Below are 13,764 nucleotides of genomic sequence, written 5' to 3' on the forward strand. Positions count from 1 at the left end.
GGGGCTCACGGGCTATTGAAGTACATCGTTGCAGCGTGGACGTCTCAACGAGTCGATGTTGATTGCGAGACGACCTATGGGATCCAGCTACAATCGTATATCAATAGAATCACATCGCGTTCTCAATGACCCGAGGAACTGTAGCTTTCAGACCGCGGATAAGAAGTACGAAGTCTGTCCCTCTGAAGACTCTCATCATGACGAATCACAATGCTTGCTCGTGGATCCGTTAGATCCAAGTCGTCCTTTGGAGCAAACATTGGTCTATTTTATATATGGCAGATGCAATACTTTGTTTCTCTTCTATTTTCACTTCTCTGCCTGGGAGGCAACGAGAAAAATAAAAATTATCGCAATATGATACAGACGGATCCCAAACAAGGTATTCAAAAGCCGATCCAACCACCGAAGTAGGCATAATATTAAGTAAGGTAGTACCACTGTGATTACCAGAAGCTCATACCAATTGATTCCAAACCAGACCTGCAAAAGCCGTTCTGACCACTGAGCCAGGAATACTATCATATAGGTCACCGCTAAAAGAAGCAGTATAATCCCTACCATCATTGATAGTTGCTGAATCGGGTGGGTCCCCTGGACATTTGCTGACTGGTGCTGTGTTGAGAGTTCGGAAACACGAAGGGATGTGAGTTTAGCTCGGCTTATTTCTTCGTCATGTTTCACCGTCGGACCAAGGTCGATTGGCTGCCCCTCGATGCTACTCTTCTCATTCTTGGGCTGATCTTGGGGATCCACTGAACCTTGCCGACCTGCATCGACCTTGGTATCTGGGCCTTTTTCTCGGTTCTTTTCAACCTTTTCCCCGCTGGCGTGACTCTTCTCAAGGCTCTCAAGCCACCGTGCGGCATCATTGTTCTGGTTTTTATAACTCTCAATGTTAAGATCATAGTTGATTGGCCCATTTTTTATATGCAGCGAGATATTTCGCCCCTCTGCATGCATCAAAGCGGTCAACCGCGCAAGATACCTCATCTGCTCTGCATGGTGTTCTCCGCCTAGCCTTTTGCCAACCTCGCACGGTTCCGTCAAGAACCATTATAGGAAATCGAGAAACGGGCCCTTCTTGTTGAAGATAATTGTTAAGCCGTGAAAGGCATGGTCTAGCAGAAGACCATTGATGATGCGTGCATGATGCGTGGGGAGTTTAAAGAAAGGGAATGAGAAGGTATCAGTCTGACGAAGCTGTCCGTCCCATCCCGGTCGTTTTCTCAGTATTCTATTCACCAAGGTGGAACAGCTGTTGATAGCCTTGTAAACGGGGAGGTCTTCCAGTATTGACTTTGTTCCTGGGCCATAGATCGAGTCGATCTCGATCTGTCGGTAAAGCTGACGCCCAGCATTTGTCTCAGGATTGTTATCCTCATGTGGCTCTGGGAGATATTTGCTTCTCAAAACGATCATTAATAGGGGAGAGATAGGCGCGAAGAGGTGAAAGCGGGGTCCCAGGCGAATGAATTCTCCTGTGCTCTTGTCTTGAAAGTCGACGGTTGGTCCTTCGTACACATGGCTTCCTGGGTCAGGAGGAATAAACTCTTCATCCTCGCTCAAAGGGGTGCAGAAGGACATCCAAAATTCGGTAATATGTTCTTGGAAATGACGAGATAAGCCATAATAGACGGCCGACTTGAGAGTTTCTTGCCAATTTGCTGTCACACGCATATCGAGATCGATGATAGAGCTCAAACCCTGCAATCAAACATCTAAAGGTCGTTCAATTCCGTTTCGATCCATAAACTCCTTCAAAAGATCACGATCAATATTTTTGTAGTCATCGATACTATCGCAGTTATAGGTCTTAAAGAAACCCAAATTTCATTGGTTAAGCAAATAAACGAACTTGCATAGTACTATTTGCTGTATCCTAGTGATTTTAACCTTCTCATCTCCACGATAGTGAGAAGTGATTATCCTGCGAATCACGGCACTCGTCTCGCCCTCCAACTTGCTGAACTTGGCCTCAAGCTCCCGAGGAAAGTTTTCGTCTAGTGACTGGACCATATACATGTTATTCAGACTGCATACTCGTCGGATAGAGTGCTCCTCAATCTTATAACCCTGGGGCAAAAGTTCCAAGCAGTTCACAACCCAGTCGCCGGGGTATTTTCCTTTTTCGTGATGGTGCTTTTTGCATTTTAAGCCATTCGTGGGGGCCTTGGGACAGCTGAAAGGATGGTCGAAGTTCTTTAGGATGAACTGCGGGATGAAGTGCTGGTACTGCGGCGCGTCGGCCGACATGATACCGATCGATTGATAGCCGATCAAATCACGATTTTCTTTCGGTTATCGCGTTAAGGCGGTGATCTACGAGATACCTGTTGTCGCTGGGCAGCACTTCAAAATCTGAAACTGAAGCTTGATGAGAAAAAGAAGCGCGTAAGCAGCAGCGTATCTGATTGGGGACGAACAACTTCAGCCGCAGTCTAGATCTAAGGCGGGGTAAGGACTCTTCCACCAGTCGGTCAGCCAGTTGCTAGGATTAGGGGTCTTCAAACCGCCAACAATCTTGAGAGATACGTAACATCGGGCAGAAAGGGGAGGCACAGAAATAGCAATCAAAGTTATTTACAGTCCAGGGTGGGGGCGAAAACTTTGATAATACGGCGCAGAGATTACACCGCTTCGCTGCATAAATATCGAGCGTGTTTTCGTATTCAGGGAATAGTTTAACAAGCTTAAGCATATCTTCAACCTTGCAGCCTCATCAAACCTTAGCACTACCTCCTGGAAATGAAATTCACTCTCAGTGTTTTGGCGTTTGTCACGTCTGCCAATGCCTGGACCATGCAGTTCGACTGCCCAAGAGGCTCTCACTTCGAAGGGTCCTATTCGGGCTCTAAGAACAAGGGCTGCACTTCCATCCCAGCATGTGTCCCAGGCGATCATGTAAGTTAAGACATTTTTCATAGCTTCTCAGGTACTTGTTACTGACTACCGTTGGGCTAGATGGTTTGGGGTAATACAAAAAAGTCCAACTGTGTTCTGAGGCTGTACGCCGCTGCGCCTTGTGCCGCTGACCAGGAGATTGGTCATTCTAAGGAGAATTGGGATCATAAGTTTGGTCAAGCTGTTTTTGCATGGGGAGTTACGAACTGTTAGTCAGAAGTTTTACATGGCTGCAGAAGAATATGTTCGTAACAACATGACGTCTTATGCGGTTCTCCAGATAACTATTGAAGATATATACATGAGATGATGTTCCAATCACCGTTTCACCAGACGCGACCAGTATATTTCGTGATACATTCTGAACTCTCTCTAAGATCTTAAGTGGTGCACTGAGAGTAGAAGTCGTTGAGCGCCTTGCAAGTTCCAGTGGCGCAGCACTTTGGACCGGTCCAGGTACTTCCGCCGCACTGGCCCCAGAGAGAAGCGCACTATGTCAGGTCAGCACATTTTAATTACCTCTAGATATCAGTGGACACTCATGGACATGTGACTTACCTGGCCAGATGGTTGAGTCGACACGGGAGGAACCTGTGTAGATGACGCTCGGGTAGAGGTCTGTAGAGTCGTAGTGGGGCCGTTGCCGCCACCATCACCGCCGCCAGCACCGTTGCAAGAGAACTTCAGTTACAATTAGACATCATAACAGCGTCTGGGATAGTTGCTTCGCTTTACATACCACTGCAGGTCCAGGGATGGTGTAGCTGTTAAAGTTGGAGTAGATCTGAAAGGCCAAGCGTTAATATACTTCATTATCATCTTGATAGGATACTGTCTTACGTTGGCGGTGTACCCAGGATCGGTTTCCTTGAAAGCACCAGGAATCTTGACCTGGTTGCTGGGAACAGTACTGCCTCCACCAGAAACGCTGATCTGGGCGCAGCTGATGTAGAACTAGAGATCCATGTGAACTTCTGCAGCGAATCATGTGCTGGTCACTTACCTGAGGAATACCTGCTGGCCAAGGGTTGTGAATGCCTAGACTCTGGATGCGAAGAAGATATTCGCCGTTGGCAATGCAAGTGGGAAGGTTGAACGTGTAGCTGACTAAGAGATAACGAGGTTAGATTCCAGGAAGAAATCTCTTGGCGTCGAATGATAACTTACGGTACATAGGCCAGGTCGAAGTGCTGCCACTGAAGGTAGGACCTATTCACTTGTCGTTAGTCGTTCTCCTGTTTATTCAGCCGATTGGGAGAGACATACCCCAGTCCTTGATCTTGAACCAGCCGCCGCTGCCATCGTATGATGAGGCAGAGCTTGGTGCCTTGGACATGTATACGGAGATAGGTCCCTGGTGGTAGACTGCAGTATCAAGAGTGAAGGTAATCGAGTCGCCAGCCTTGACTCCAACGGTCTGGGTGTTGGTTCCCGAGGTGCCGACATTGCATCGAAGGTCATTGGAATCCAGGTCTAAGACATAGTTGTCAGTGTGTTACTCCATGAACGCTCTTATTGGGTAGGGAAACGAGACATACCAGTGACAGGAGAGTTGTAGTTCGAGTTCTGTCGAATGTACTGGAAGACTGGATATTTGGTCGACCCAACACTAAGCTGCTGGAAGATGTAATGAGCAGAGGTGCTCTGCACCAAAGCCACAACAGCCGCGAGTGAAGTAGCGATCTTCATAATTACCTCTCGAGATGATGTTATGACAGCTGATTGAGACTGGCCGAAGGAGACGTAAGAGGCGATTCAGGTTCAGGAGCGAGGTATAAAAGCATACTGCGGGTGAAACGGCACGGACTTATGAATGATCACGTTCCTGATGGCAGTTTAGTCGTCCCCCAATGAGAATGATATGATGGTCCTCCATTATAGCTCCGTTATAGAATGTGCGGTCTCAATGCGTCAACTGACAACGCTGTTGAGTTCCGAGAGCCCAAAATGGAAATGTTTACTAGCGAATCTGGACGAGGACAATCCGCCATGGTCCAGAGATGGATGGAATGGAAGAACATGGTTGCTTCTCTCGGTAGTAATGCTCTGGAAGTCTAGCTAGATGAATGCCTTGTCCTCCTAGCATGGGCTTTTGCTATCGTATAACAAATAACTGTTACTTCGTCGAGCGACCTTGCTATAAGATTCCAAAGTGTATCTTTTGGTTCGATTTTGTTACAGTCAACAATTACAAGCATTGAAGCATCCAGCACCGTCGTTTCGGATCTTGCTTGCAAGGTCGTCGATGGATTCACCGGGTAATTTCGTTTCGGAATGACATCCTCCGTCCTCAGATCCGGGAACATGGGCAGCCAACAATGTAACATTCATCTCGATATTAGGCATTTCGCCTTTGGTCAATGGAAGTCACAAGGTCTATTTCTGTGCTTCGAAGGAATAAAGCTTCGTCTTCCAGCTTTTCTCACCATTGAGATAGCAAAGCATGGTCGACAATCCTATAGCACAGAGGTCCCACCTTACACATGGACCAACGGTAGCGATTTCAGCAATACCCGAGCTACTCAAATTTCATCCTTCCTTATTCAAGGTGGGCGGCATTATCAGCAGATGCTGTGGAATTAGGCTCCATGCAGGTAGCACTGTTTTGGTTAGTCCGAGCTAACGCATTTGAGTCGGGAAGTTTTAGACGACCGATACCTACGCCGAGTTGAGCTGATTCTCGAAGAACAGTTTTTCGCTGACAATAATGAAGGCATAATCATGACTATCTTCATGGCATTGAAAAAATCAAGGTCTCTACCTGAAGATAAGACTCACTTTGTAACCCCGCCCTGACGATCTTCGTCGCAATGGCGATCTTCAGGGTAGGCTCAGCCAATGAAGTGACAGGATAATCATGTCCAAGACTCAGGAAACACCAAACCCCGCATCGCGCCACCAAATGAAGTGAGTCACATCAGCCAAGACTGCTGAATAAAAGAGGTATTGCTCTTCACAAATCTTGATCCGGGAAGAGACACTGCCCGTGATCGTATCTGCAACCAACAAAGCTCTCGTCAAGCATCCTTACACAGTTCCCAGCCTCATTTCAGCTCCTCAAGTTACCTCCAACAACCAAAACACCATCAAAATGGGCGAGAAAACTTTGCCTACCAGAGAGCTTGATCTAATTGGTAAAGTCGCGGTCATCAGCGGTGCATCACGAGGCATCGGTCGCGCTATCGCATTCAACTTGGCATCTCGAGGATGTTCTATCCTGGGCACCTGTGTCAGCAACAAAGGTATTGATGCTCTATCATCAGGCTTGAACGATGAGATCACAGAACGTATCTACAAAGCCACATCAAGAGAGCGTCCAGCAGGTCAACAGATCAAAGGGATTATCGCCGACGTATTCTCTAGCGACTGCGCCAAAACAATTGCCGATGCCCTTGAGAAGTCCTTTGGCGGTCGCGTTGACATCCTGGTGAACTCAGCCGGTGACCCTATGCCTGGTGTCATTGGTCAAATGGCTACTGAAGAGATTCAGAGAAGCATTCTAGGCAACGTCCAAACCCCAGTTCAGATCGTTGAAGAGCTCGTTCGTCGAAAACTCTTCCAACTCAACAGCCGTATCATCTACATATCATCAGTCCGCTCGCGCCTCCCATGGGCCGATCAACTGATGTACGCAGCTGGAAAATCAGCCGGTGAATCACTTTGTCGAACATGGTCACAGGCCTTTGGTGGAAAAGATGAGCGATACGCTTTTATGGCTGGAACGACTGCGAATGCAGTCACCGCAGGTTTGACGGAGACTGACGCTGTTATGGATTGTGGACCGGAGGTTGTCAAGACGTTCCAGGATGAGTTCTTTCCCTTGCAGAGTATACCTAAGTTTGGACAGCCTGATGACGTGGCTGATGTTGTAGGGATGCTTTGTGGGAATGATGGAAGATGGATTACTGGATCTGTTATTAGTGCGAGTGGTGGCTGTATCAAGATGCAATAAAGTTTTAGCATATCACAAATGGCAAAATTGAACGAATACTTTTCCACGCTTTTATTGACATAGAGCTTAACTAAACAAGCAGACTCCGGTAGCTCTATACAAGGAAGAAATAGCAGAGTGGCGAATATGGGGTGGAAGGACCAACAAAACCTCCAACATCAACCGGCAACATTAGCTTCCACAAAACGCCAATCCCTCCATCGACTTAAGATGCCTTCAACTGAAGTTTGGCAAAGGTCTCAACCGCGAGCAAAGCATCACGGGCCCGGTCCTCGCCAAGGATACCACCGTCAACCAGATTCTTCAGGACATCACGCACATACTGGCGATTGAACGCCGCCTCGCCTTGGGGGTTTTCCTCAGGAAGCACGGAACGAACCCGAGCTTCAACATCACCAAGTTCAGAGATCGGAATGCTGGCAACCTCAAAAAGCTTGGAGTGTGCGGGGGGACCATCATACTTTACGAGAGCGTAGCGAGCTTCATTCTGACGGCCTTGGGCGGTGAGCCAGGTCGTGGTGATGGGGTTGAGGGCGGCAAACATCCAGCGGCTGGGGACCTGAAAATTGATCTTGGGTTTAAAGTCCAGAGGGGGGCTGACGGCGATGAAGAGTTGGGCGTGTGAAGGGCTGGTCTCCTCGTTGGAAGGGAGCTGTGTGCGGTCGGACATCTTGCTGGTTTGTGCGAGTAGGTTTGTTGATATGATCGGTGAAAATTGTGAGAAAGGACACAGTTTGACTGTCCCATGGAAAGATTTAAGATGATGATGATGTTGTTGTTTTGTAAGCGGACGATTCAGCTTGCTATTAAAGCTGTCTCATGTCACACAAATATATTTGATGTTGCTGGTGAACAGACGCTATTGCCAGTGGTACCATAAACCTGTTACTGTGTCTGATTCTAAACAGGCCAATTTCCCCCTGCGTTTTGCGAACATGCCGGCTTGTGCCAGTGCATGGACACCAAGCTTTCTAGGGTTTCCCTTTGTCAGCATTATGTTGTAGTGATTGGTTAGATATCATGGTATAATGTCTAAACAGTGAGCTGGATGTGTTATTTGTAGTTGAGACCTGTGGCTGAGAGCTTAGATTCACCACACAGAGCTTAGTTCACGAAGGGACAATAAAACCTTGTGTAAGCCTGCTCATTGGTCATCGTGGAAGCTTTTTGGGTAGAAACTTATATTCTGAAAAAGAACATCGAGTCCTCATTATCTGTGTTAGCAGCCTAGAGTTTAACCTTATGGCCCGCAATCCAGTACTTAGAGCACCAGAGCTACTATCCTATCGCAAAGTTAATACAAAACTGTCTAAAGAAAACAACAACATCGACCAGCAAAGTTGGTTCCTAGAGTGCCCTGATGATTCCGGCTACCTAAGATCCCTCTGATTGAACTTCAGAGCTCATGTCGAAGTTCTTTGCAGTGACGAAAACTCTCAGCCACAGGTCCGAACTACAAATAACAAATCTGGCTCGCAGCTCAGAGCTTGTTTCAAGCTCCAACAAAACATTATCAACCTGCATCTGACTAATCATAGCACCAGCCACCAATTTCTTGAATCTATCGCGAACCTACTTGCGGCTACACTCCAGATCGTCCTGCGCGTCCAGGATAAACAGAATCGATCCTGTCTTCAACATATCTCAGCCACACACTGGGAAGCTGGCTATCTAGAAATGCTTCAGCTGTCGTTCGGGACGCCCAATTGTCATGCGGTCCCCCGTAGAGATTGATAGATTCGCCAGAGGCATGGGCCCTCAATTACGATACTCCAGAGGTGGCGAGTGCTGAAGAAATGGTCACAGAGCTGAAGAAATTGCTCATAGGATGTAAAGGGGTTCACTATGATGTAGAGCTGAGCGCGTGAAGAATTTTCCGGAGGCGGTTGCGAATGGTCAGGCATTTTGTTGATTGAGAACGAATGGGTTTGTTGATATGATGGAAGTGGGCTGTGATGATGTCTGAATTGGCTGCTTGATGACTGAGTGGTAAGTCTGTTGTTTGAAAACGATAACACTTAGCTACCTCATTATAGGCTCCTTTCCACGTCGAACACGTATCTACAACTTCTCATGCAATGATGAACAGGCCTTATTATGGCTAATACTGTGAAGCCACGGGAAACTGGACAGGCAAGTGAATAGTATGCCTTGTATTTTCTATGAGCATGTTGGATAGTTCCAATGAACTTGAACATCTCGCAACCAAGAATTCGAGATACTAGTGATCTCGTGGTACTTAACGTCTTTGCCAGGATGACTGAAACTTAGGTTGATCTTGGGGATGTCGGTTTCGCGAGCTTGCGTTGTTAGCCAGAGGCTTTTTGGCGTGGTTGAAAGTGGTGAAGCTCTAAATGTTGGAGGTGTGTACGATTATGAAGAGCTGGGCGTGTGAGCTGCTTCTTGGGTTGGTCTCCTTACGGGTCAAGAGGTCAGACATCCTTCCTACTTGAGGTAGGTGTATGCGGAAAGGGGACCAGTAGTTTGACTTTTCGGGTTCGAGTAAAGAAGTGAAGGTATTAGTTCACAATGCGCTTGACTAGACGGACATTTATGGACTATTCTGGACCTACCAAGTTGTTTGGAAGAAAGCTGAGGAGCATACCGTGCTAGGGTGCATCATATCACTGTTCGTGACCTTGAACAGCCGGGCCAATTATCTAGATACCTACCTTTCTTAGGAACACATCAAGTTGTATCAGCGCACGTACATAATGTTCAGATGATGGAGTGAATATGCTAGTAAGGCGGCCTCTATCCATGGCAATTGATATTTTCTGAATATCGGCCACAGGTAATCGGTGCTTGAACTTCGCTGTCATTCCATCAAGACCTCATTCTATTGATAAGCACCTAATGTCAAGCGCCGTAAACCAACTTCCCAATCTTGTCCCTATCGTAATTCCCACTACACAAGATAACAGTACTCGTCTCATGTTTCACCTTCTCAGCAATCTTATTGAACCCGGCGAGCGCTAACGCCGAAAATCCATCGACATACTGTTTCTCCTGAATATGAAGCTGTCTTAACGCAGCCAAAATCTCCGCCTCTGTACACGTAACAACATGATTAACCGTTGTCCTGGCCAACCGAAGGTCAATTCCATTCCGTATAATATTATTGTCCGATTCGGACATAGCAAGCGTAGGCGAAGTTTCTGTCTCGATTGGAAATCCAGCGGATAAAGATGCTGCGAGTGCCATTGAGTTGATCGCTGTAACGCCCCAGACTTTCACCTTTGGTCTTAAACTGCCGGCTTGTTTTTTTGCATCTCTGGCAAAGCAGCCTATCCCGCTTATGAGTGCACCGTCACTCATGGGGGCGAAGATATTGTGGATTGGTTTGTCGAGGACCTCGAATTGCTGAAGAACTTCGACGCAGACGGTGCCTAGACCAGCGAGGACCATGAACTCATCGCAGGGTGAGAAATATATATGACCTGACTTTTTAGCAAGGTCTTTCGCATACGCTCTCGCCTCGTTCAGATCATTTCCGTGGTGTACAATCTCAGGACCATACTGCTTCACCTTCTCAAGCAAATGCTTCTCCACAAACATCGGCATGACAATAGTTACTTTCGTTCCTAGTGCATGCGCCGCGAGAGCAGCGCCCATGGCATGATTCCCCGTCGACGCTGTAACGAATGGCTTTTTTGTAGGATTGTCCTTCATTCTTGCCATGGCGCCTCGGAAGTGATACGACCCTGTAAACTGGGTATGTTCCAGTTTAAAGTAAACTTTTGCACCGTGCTTCTTACCAGCGGTTTTGGCTGGGACGAGGGCTGTGCGGAGGACGTAGAGTTTGTTGAGCCTCCATTGTCCAAGGGCTCTTTGGCCGACAGCGAAGATCTCTGGGTCGATTGGCATTGTGACGCGTTTAACATGGCGCTTGACTTGTGGTTATGGGCTGAGGAAACATAATGGAGTTTGCATTAGTGAGTGTCGTCAATTGATGAGATCAGTCATGCTCTGGACGGGTTTAGTCGCGTGTTTGATGCCGACGCCAAAGATTGATCGCGTCCTGGCAAGGGAGCTAAGACGAATTTTGATTGGCCGGTGAGCTTCTGCCGATTTTTCAACCCTGTCTGCTTGACCATTTGCGGGGTCCATTCACATTCACTTCTCTGATCGTATCTCACATCAATTCTCATCGCCACGATGAGAGACCGTCAAAAATCTCATTCCATCACCCCGAATATAACTCTGAATTACTTACCGAACACAATTCTCATTTCTTGTGTCTACCATCCCCTGTGCTGAGTATATGACGCAAGTTAGGGCCCATGGAGCCGTCCCAAAGACGACGTGCAGGATGCACTGAATGCAAGAGAAAGAAGGCCAAGGTCTGCTCGCTATCATCTCTCACAGCTTATGCTTACTAACATTAAACAAGTGCGATGAGAAGAGGCCGTCATGTTCACGATGCTACAAGTACCCTCACCTTTGCTCGTATGAGTTGAGCGTCAAGAGCTTTAAGGTGGCGAAACGCAAGCCAGCTAACAATGCTCAGGTATGGTTCATTTATCTTCCTGTAAGATGATTCAATTGAATACAGGCTCACTCAATCACACTTCCGCAGATATTGACACAGCCATCTTCAACCGATGAGACGGCCGATGAACAACAAGTGTCTCTGGCACCAAGCTCAGTTGCCACTTCCAACCAACTCATTTCTTATACCGATATGTCTGACACGTTTGAGAGGAACTTTGTTTCATCATCTATGATAGATGACCCTTCTGACTGGCTTTTTCATTTTCCTGCCGAAAGCCCGCCAAGGCACAGTCTCTCCATCTCTTTTCCATCCAGCCCTCCACTCCGGAGTGATCCTCGGCGGATCTACTTTCAACACTTTGTAGCCCATACAGCAATAGTATACTGGCCGCTACAGCCGGACATGGCTCTAAGCTTGATTCTACCAGCCGCTGATCTCAGCCCTTGCATAATGGGGGCAATGATCGCCGCCAGCAGCAGCCAACTCTTCAGGATGGTACGGAATCCAGAGTCACGAAGTGCAGCAATAACGGCAACTGTGGAGTGTCTGGGAAACCTTCGCGAAGCAATTACTACACCGAGATTCGGCGACGTTGGAGTGACAATACTGCCGACGACGTTAATGCTGGCTACAACGTGCGTCTGTGCAGGAGATACTACGACCTTTCGGAAGCATCTCAACGGAGCTCTTCATGTTGTTCAACGCGATAAGTCGAAGTATAGCCTGGATCCTTTATGGTGGATGAGTCTCAAGTGGCTGGTTCACCTCCTTTTGATGAATAGACTTTCCGGCCTGCCCTTACCTTCACGGCAGACGAAAGGGTTCATTGACTGGGACTACCTTTTGACATGTATGCCTGACCTAGGTCGCATTGATCTTACTTCCGGCTTTTCTCGGGAGTTGGTGGCTGCTCTTAATATGGTATGCGAGCTATCTGAGCCAAGTTGCATGAATGTTAATGCAAGTGGCCAATTGTATGGCAATGAGCTAGCAAGCAGTGTGTATTCTCACGAACTTGAACTTCGATTGATTGAGCTTCGGAAAAAAAGCGCTTCAACAGTAACAGATGTGGTGCTCCGGACAGAACTAGAAAACAGTCACAGACTGTTCACTGATGCAACGCTACTATGTCTATACAGACGAGTTGACGAACTACCCAAGGACAATCCGAAAGTCCAAACAACAGTGGACTCAATCATCACCTCGTTACAGAAGATCGACAAACAGTCTCCTGTTCACGCTCAACTTTTGTGGCCACTCCTTGCAGCAGGCTGCGACTCAACGACTCATGCCGAACGCACCATCGTCGTAGAGACGATGGAGAGCATGACTGCACGTGGCTTGGGTAGCTATGAAAACGTCCTCGAGTTCATGAGGGATTACTGGAAGAATGGGGGCGACATGAGATGGGACCTATTCGCCAAGCAAACAGGAAAAGACCTCGTACTATTCTGATGTCGTCAATGGCCAAGAAGGATGTGAATAACACCGAACTCACAATTGCGCCTTCACGTCTTCATCGGACCAGCGGATATTCACGGATGGCCTCAAAGCCGATAATAGACTGGATCTTGACTTCAGTCGGTCAGAATACGCCGCTATTCATGCTTTACAGAAGGAGTGAACAAGCTCGCTTGCAGCAAGAATGAGCTGCATTGCTACGTCGCACGGCCATAGTGTTGAGTTTGGGAGGTAACCTCGGCAATCGAGCATGGCGATCGGCACCATAAACACCATAAATGGACCCGACACCTCGAGAAGAAAATTTTCACGATACTCATGCAATGACTAAAACCAACATCTGATATCAGTTCATCCAAGGCTCGGCTCTTCGCCGGCGGTGATGAAGCAATCACCAGCCGAAATATCCAAAAATTTATTACCCGCAACGCCCATCATACTGATAGGGTGAGATACGAAAGAAGAAGTCGTGATTATTTCCACCACGGAGAAACATTCTTGGCTTAGTGAGATCAAAAGAGTAGGACCGAAAACTGCCGGTAGGGCATATTAGTCAAGGAAATCATAGGCTCAAAGAGGGATACAACACATGCAGTTCTGCTAGAAATCCGGGGTTGAGAGCCGAGGATGTATGCTAGACATCTGCAAGTCCACTCACACTTGCGGGGGCGGCCCGAATAAACGGGTAATAATGCTAAAACGGTAAAAGTGTTGAAGTCTATCAAGATGTTGTTCCAAACGAACAACAGGAACTTTTACCTAGTTTGTGCTAGTCAGTGCGACGCTGTGAAAGCTCCGTGATGGAATAGGGAGGTGAGCCAGTTGAAACACTTGATCGATGATGAAATGGGTCTACTACCCATGCAGAGGAAGACTATGCGATCATGAAGAACAACGTGGTGCATGATAAGCGCAGGGAACACGCGGAAACTCCGCCTGTCAACGTGACACC

General features: G+C 47.4%; 9 protein-coding genes across 9 annotated transcripts; 4 read left to right on the top strand and 5 right to left on the bottom strand.

The window, feature by feature from the left end:
* Positions 1-1,056: 1,056 nt before the first annotated feature.
* On the bottom strand, positions 1,057-1,680 carry FOIG_14094 (uncharacterized protein; the record flags this gene model as incomplete). The annotated part of the gene is made up of 1 exon (XM_031215295.1): positions 1,057-1,680. The coding sequence occupies one exon, from the start codon at positions 1,678-1,680 to the stop codon at positions 1,057-1,059; it is 624 nt and encodes a 207-aa protein (XP_031055013.1).
* A 33-nt stretch (positions 1,681-1,713) lies between these two features.
* FOIG_14095 (uncharacterized protein) lies at positions 1,714-2,256 on the bottom strand (the record flags this gene model as incomplete). The annotated part of the gene is made up of 2 exons (XM_031215296.1): positions 1,714-1,798; positions 1,859-2,256. The coding sequence occupies 2 exons, from the start codon at positions 2,254-2,256 to the stop codon at positions 1,714-1,716; spliced, it is 483 nt and encodes a 160-aa protein (XP_031055014.1).
* Positions 2,257-2,658: 402 nt separating this feature from the next.
* Positions 2,659-3,237, top strand: FOIG_14096 (uncharacterized protein). The gene is made up of 2 exons (XM_031215297.1): positions 2,659-2,904; positions 2,965-3,237. The coding sequence occupies exons 1-2, from the start codon at positions 2,749-2,751 to the stop codon at positions 3,115-3,117; spliced, it is 309 nt and encodes a 102-aa protein (XP_031055015.1). The 5' UTR covers positions 2,659-2,748; the 3' UTR covers positions 3,118-3,237.
* Positions 3,238-3,284: 47 nt separating this feature from the next.
* FOIG_14097 (uncharacterized protein) lies at positions 3,285-4,593 on the bottom strand (the record flags this gene model as incomplete). Its single annotated transcript, XM_031215298.1, has 8 exons — positions 3,285-3,395; positions 3,463-3,585; positions 3,644-3,688; positions 3,745-3,858; positions 3,908-4,011; positions 4,072-4,113; positions 4,171-4,377; positions 4,443-4,593. 8 exons carry the CDS (start codon positions 4,591-4,593, stop codon positions 3,285-3,287), a joined length of 897 nt encoding a protein of 298 aa, XP_031055016.1.
* A 258-nt stretch (positions 4,594-4,851) lies between these two features.
* On the top strand, positions 4,852-4,962 carry FOIG_14098 (uncharacterized protein; the record flags this gene model as incomplete). Its single annotated transcript, XM_031215299.1, has 1 exon — positions 4,852-4,962. The coding sequence occupies one exon, from the start codon at positions 4,852-4,854 to the stop codon at positions 4,960-4,962; it is 111 nt and encodes a 36-aa protein (XP_031055017.1).
* Positions 4,963-5,701: 739 nt separating this feature from the next.
* On the top strand, positions 5,702-7,466 carry FOIG_14099 (uncharacterized protein). Its single transcript, XM_031215300.1, has one exon. It carries the CDS (start codon positions 5,996-5,998, stop codon positions 6,854-6,856), a length of 861 nt encoding a protein of 286 aa, XP_031055018.1. The 5' UTR covers positions 5,702-5,995; the 3' UTR covers positions 6,857-7,466.
* Positions 7,062-7,526, bottom strand: FOIG_14100 (uncharacterized protein; the record flags this gene model as incomplete). Its single annotated transcript, XM_031215301.1, has 1 exon — positions 7,062-7,526. One exon carries the CDS (start codon positions 7,524-7,526, stop codon positions 7,062-7,064), a length of 465 nt encoding a protein of 154 aa, XP_031055019.1.
* Positions 7,527-9,646: 2,120 nt separating this feature from the next.
* On the bottom strand, positions 9,647-10,865 carry FOIG_14101 (uncharacterized protein). Its single transcript, XM_031215302.1, has one exon. It carries the CDS (start codon positions 10,721-10,723, stop codon positions 9,716-9,718), a length of 1,008 nt encoding a protein of 335 aa, XP_031055020.1. The 5' UTR covers positions 10,724-10,865; the 3' UTR covers positions 9,647-9,715.
* Positions 10,866-11,535: 670 nt separating this feature from the next.
* Positions 11,536-13,187, top strand: FOIG_14102 (uncharacterized protein). Its single transcript, XM_031215303.1, has one exon. The coding sequence runs from the start codon at positions 11,541-11,543 to the stop codon at positions 12,804-12,806; it is 1,266 nt and encodes a 421-aa protein (XP_031055021.1). The 5' UTR covers positions 11,536-11,540; the 3' UTR covers positions 12,807-13,187.
* Positions 13,188-13,764: the final 577 nt, after the last annotated feature.

This window comes from Fusarium odoratissimum, assembly GCF_000260195.1.
Source record: "Fusarium odoratissimum NRRL 54006 unplaced genomic scaffold supercont1.38, whole genome shotgun sequence".
NCBI lineage: Eukaryota > Fungi > Ascomycota > Sordariomycetes > Hypocreales > Nectriaceae > Fusarium > Fusarium odoratissimum.

Excerpts from the sequence above, each read along its gene's own strand:
- FOIG_14096 (XM_031215297.1), top strand. The coding sequence starts at position 2,749 with ATGAAATTCACTCTCAGTGTTTTGGCGTTTGTCACGTCTGCCAATGCC. Across the intron at positions 2,905-2,964 it reads CATGTGTCCCAGGCGATCAT|ATGGTTTGGGGTAATACAAA; the intron begins GTAAGTTAAGAC and ends CCGTTGGGCTAG.
- FOIG_14101 (XM_031215302.1), bottom strand. The coding sequence starts at position 10,723 with ATGCCAATCGACCCAGAGATCTTCGCTGTCGGCCAAAGAGCCCTTGGA.
- FOIG_14099 (XM_031215300.1), top strand. The coding sequence starts at position 5,996 with ATGGGCGAGAAAACTTTGCCTACCAGAGAGCTTGATCTAATTGGTAAA.
- FOIG_14102 (XM_031215303.1), top strand. The coding sequence starts at position 11,541 with ATGTCTGACACGTTTGAGAGGAACTTTGTTTCATCATCTATGATAGAT.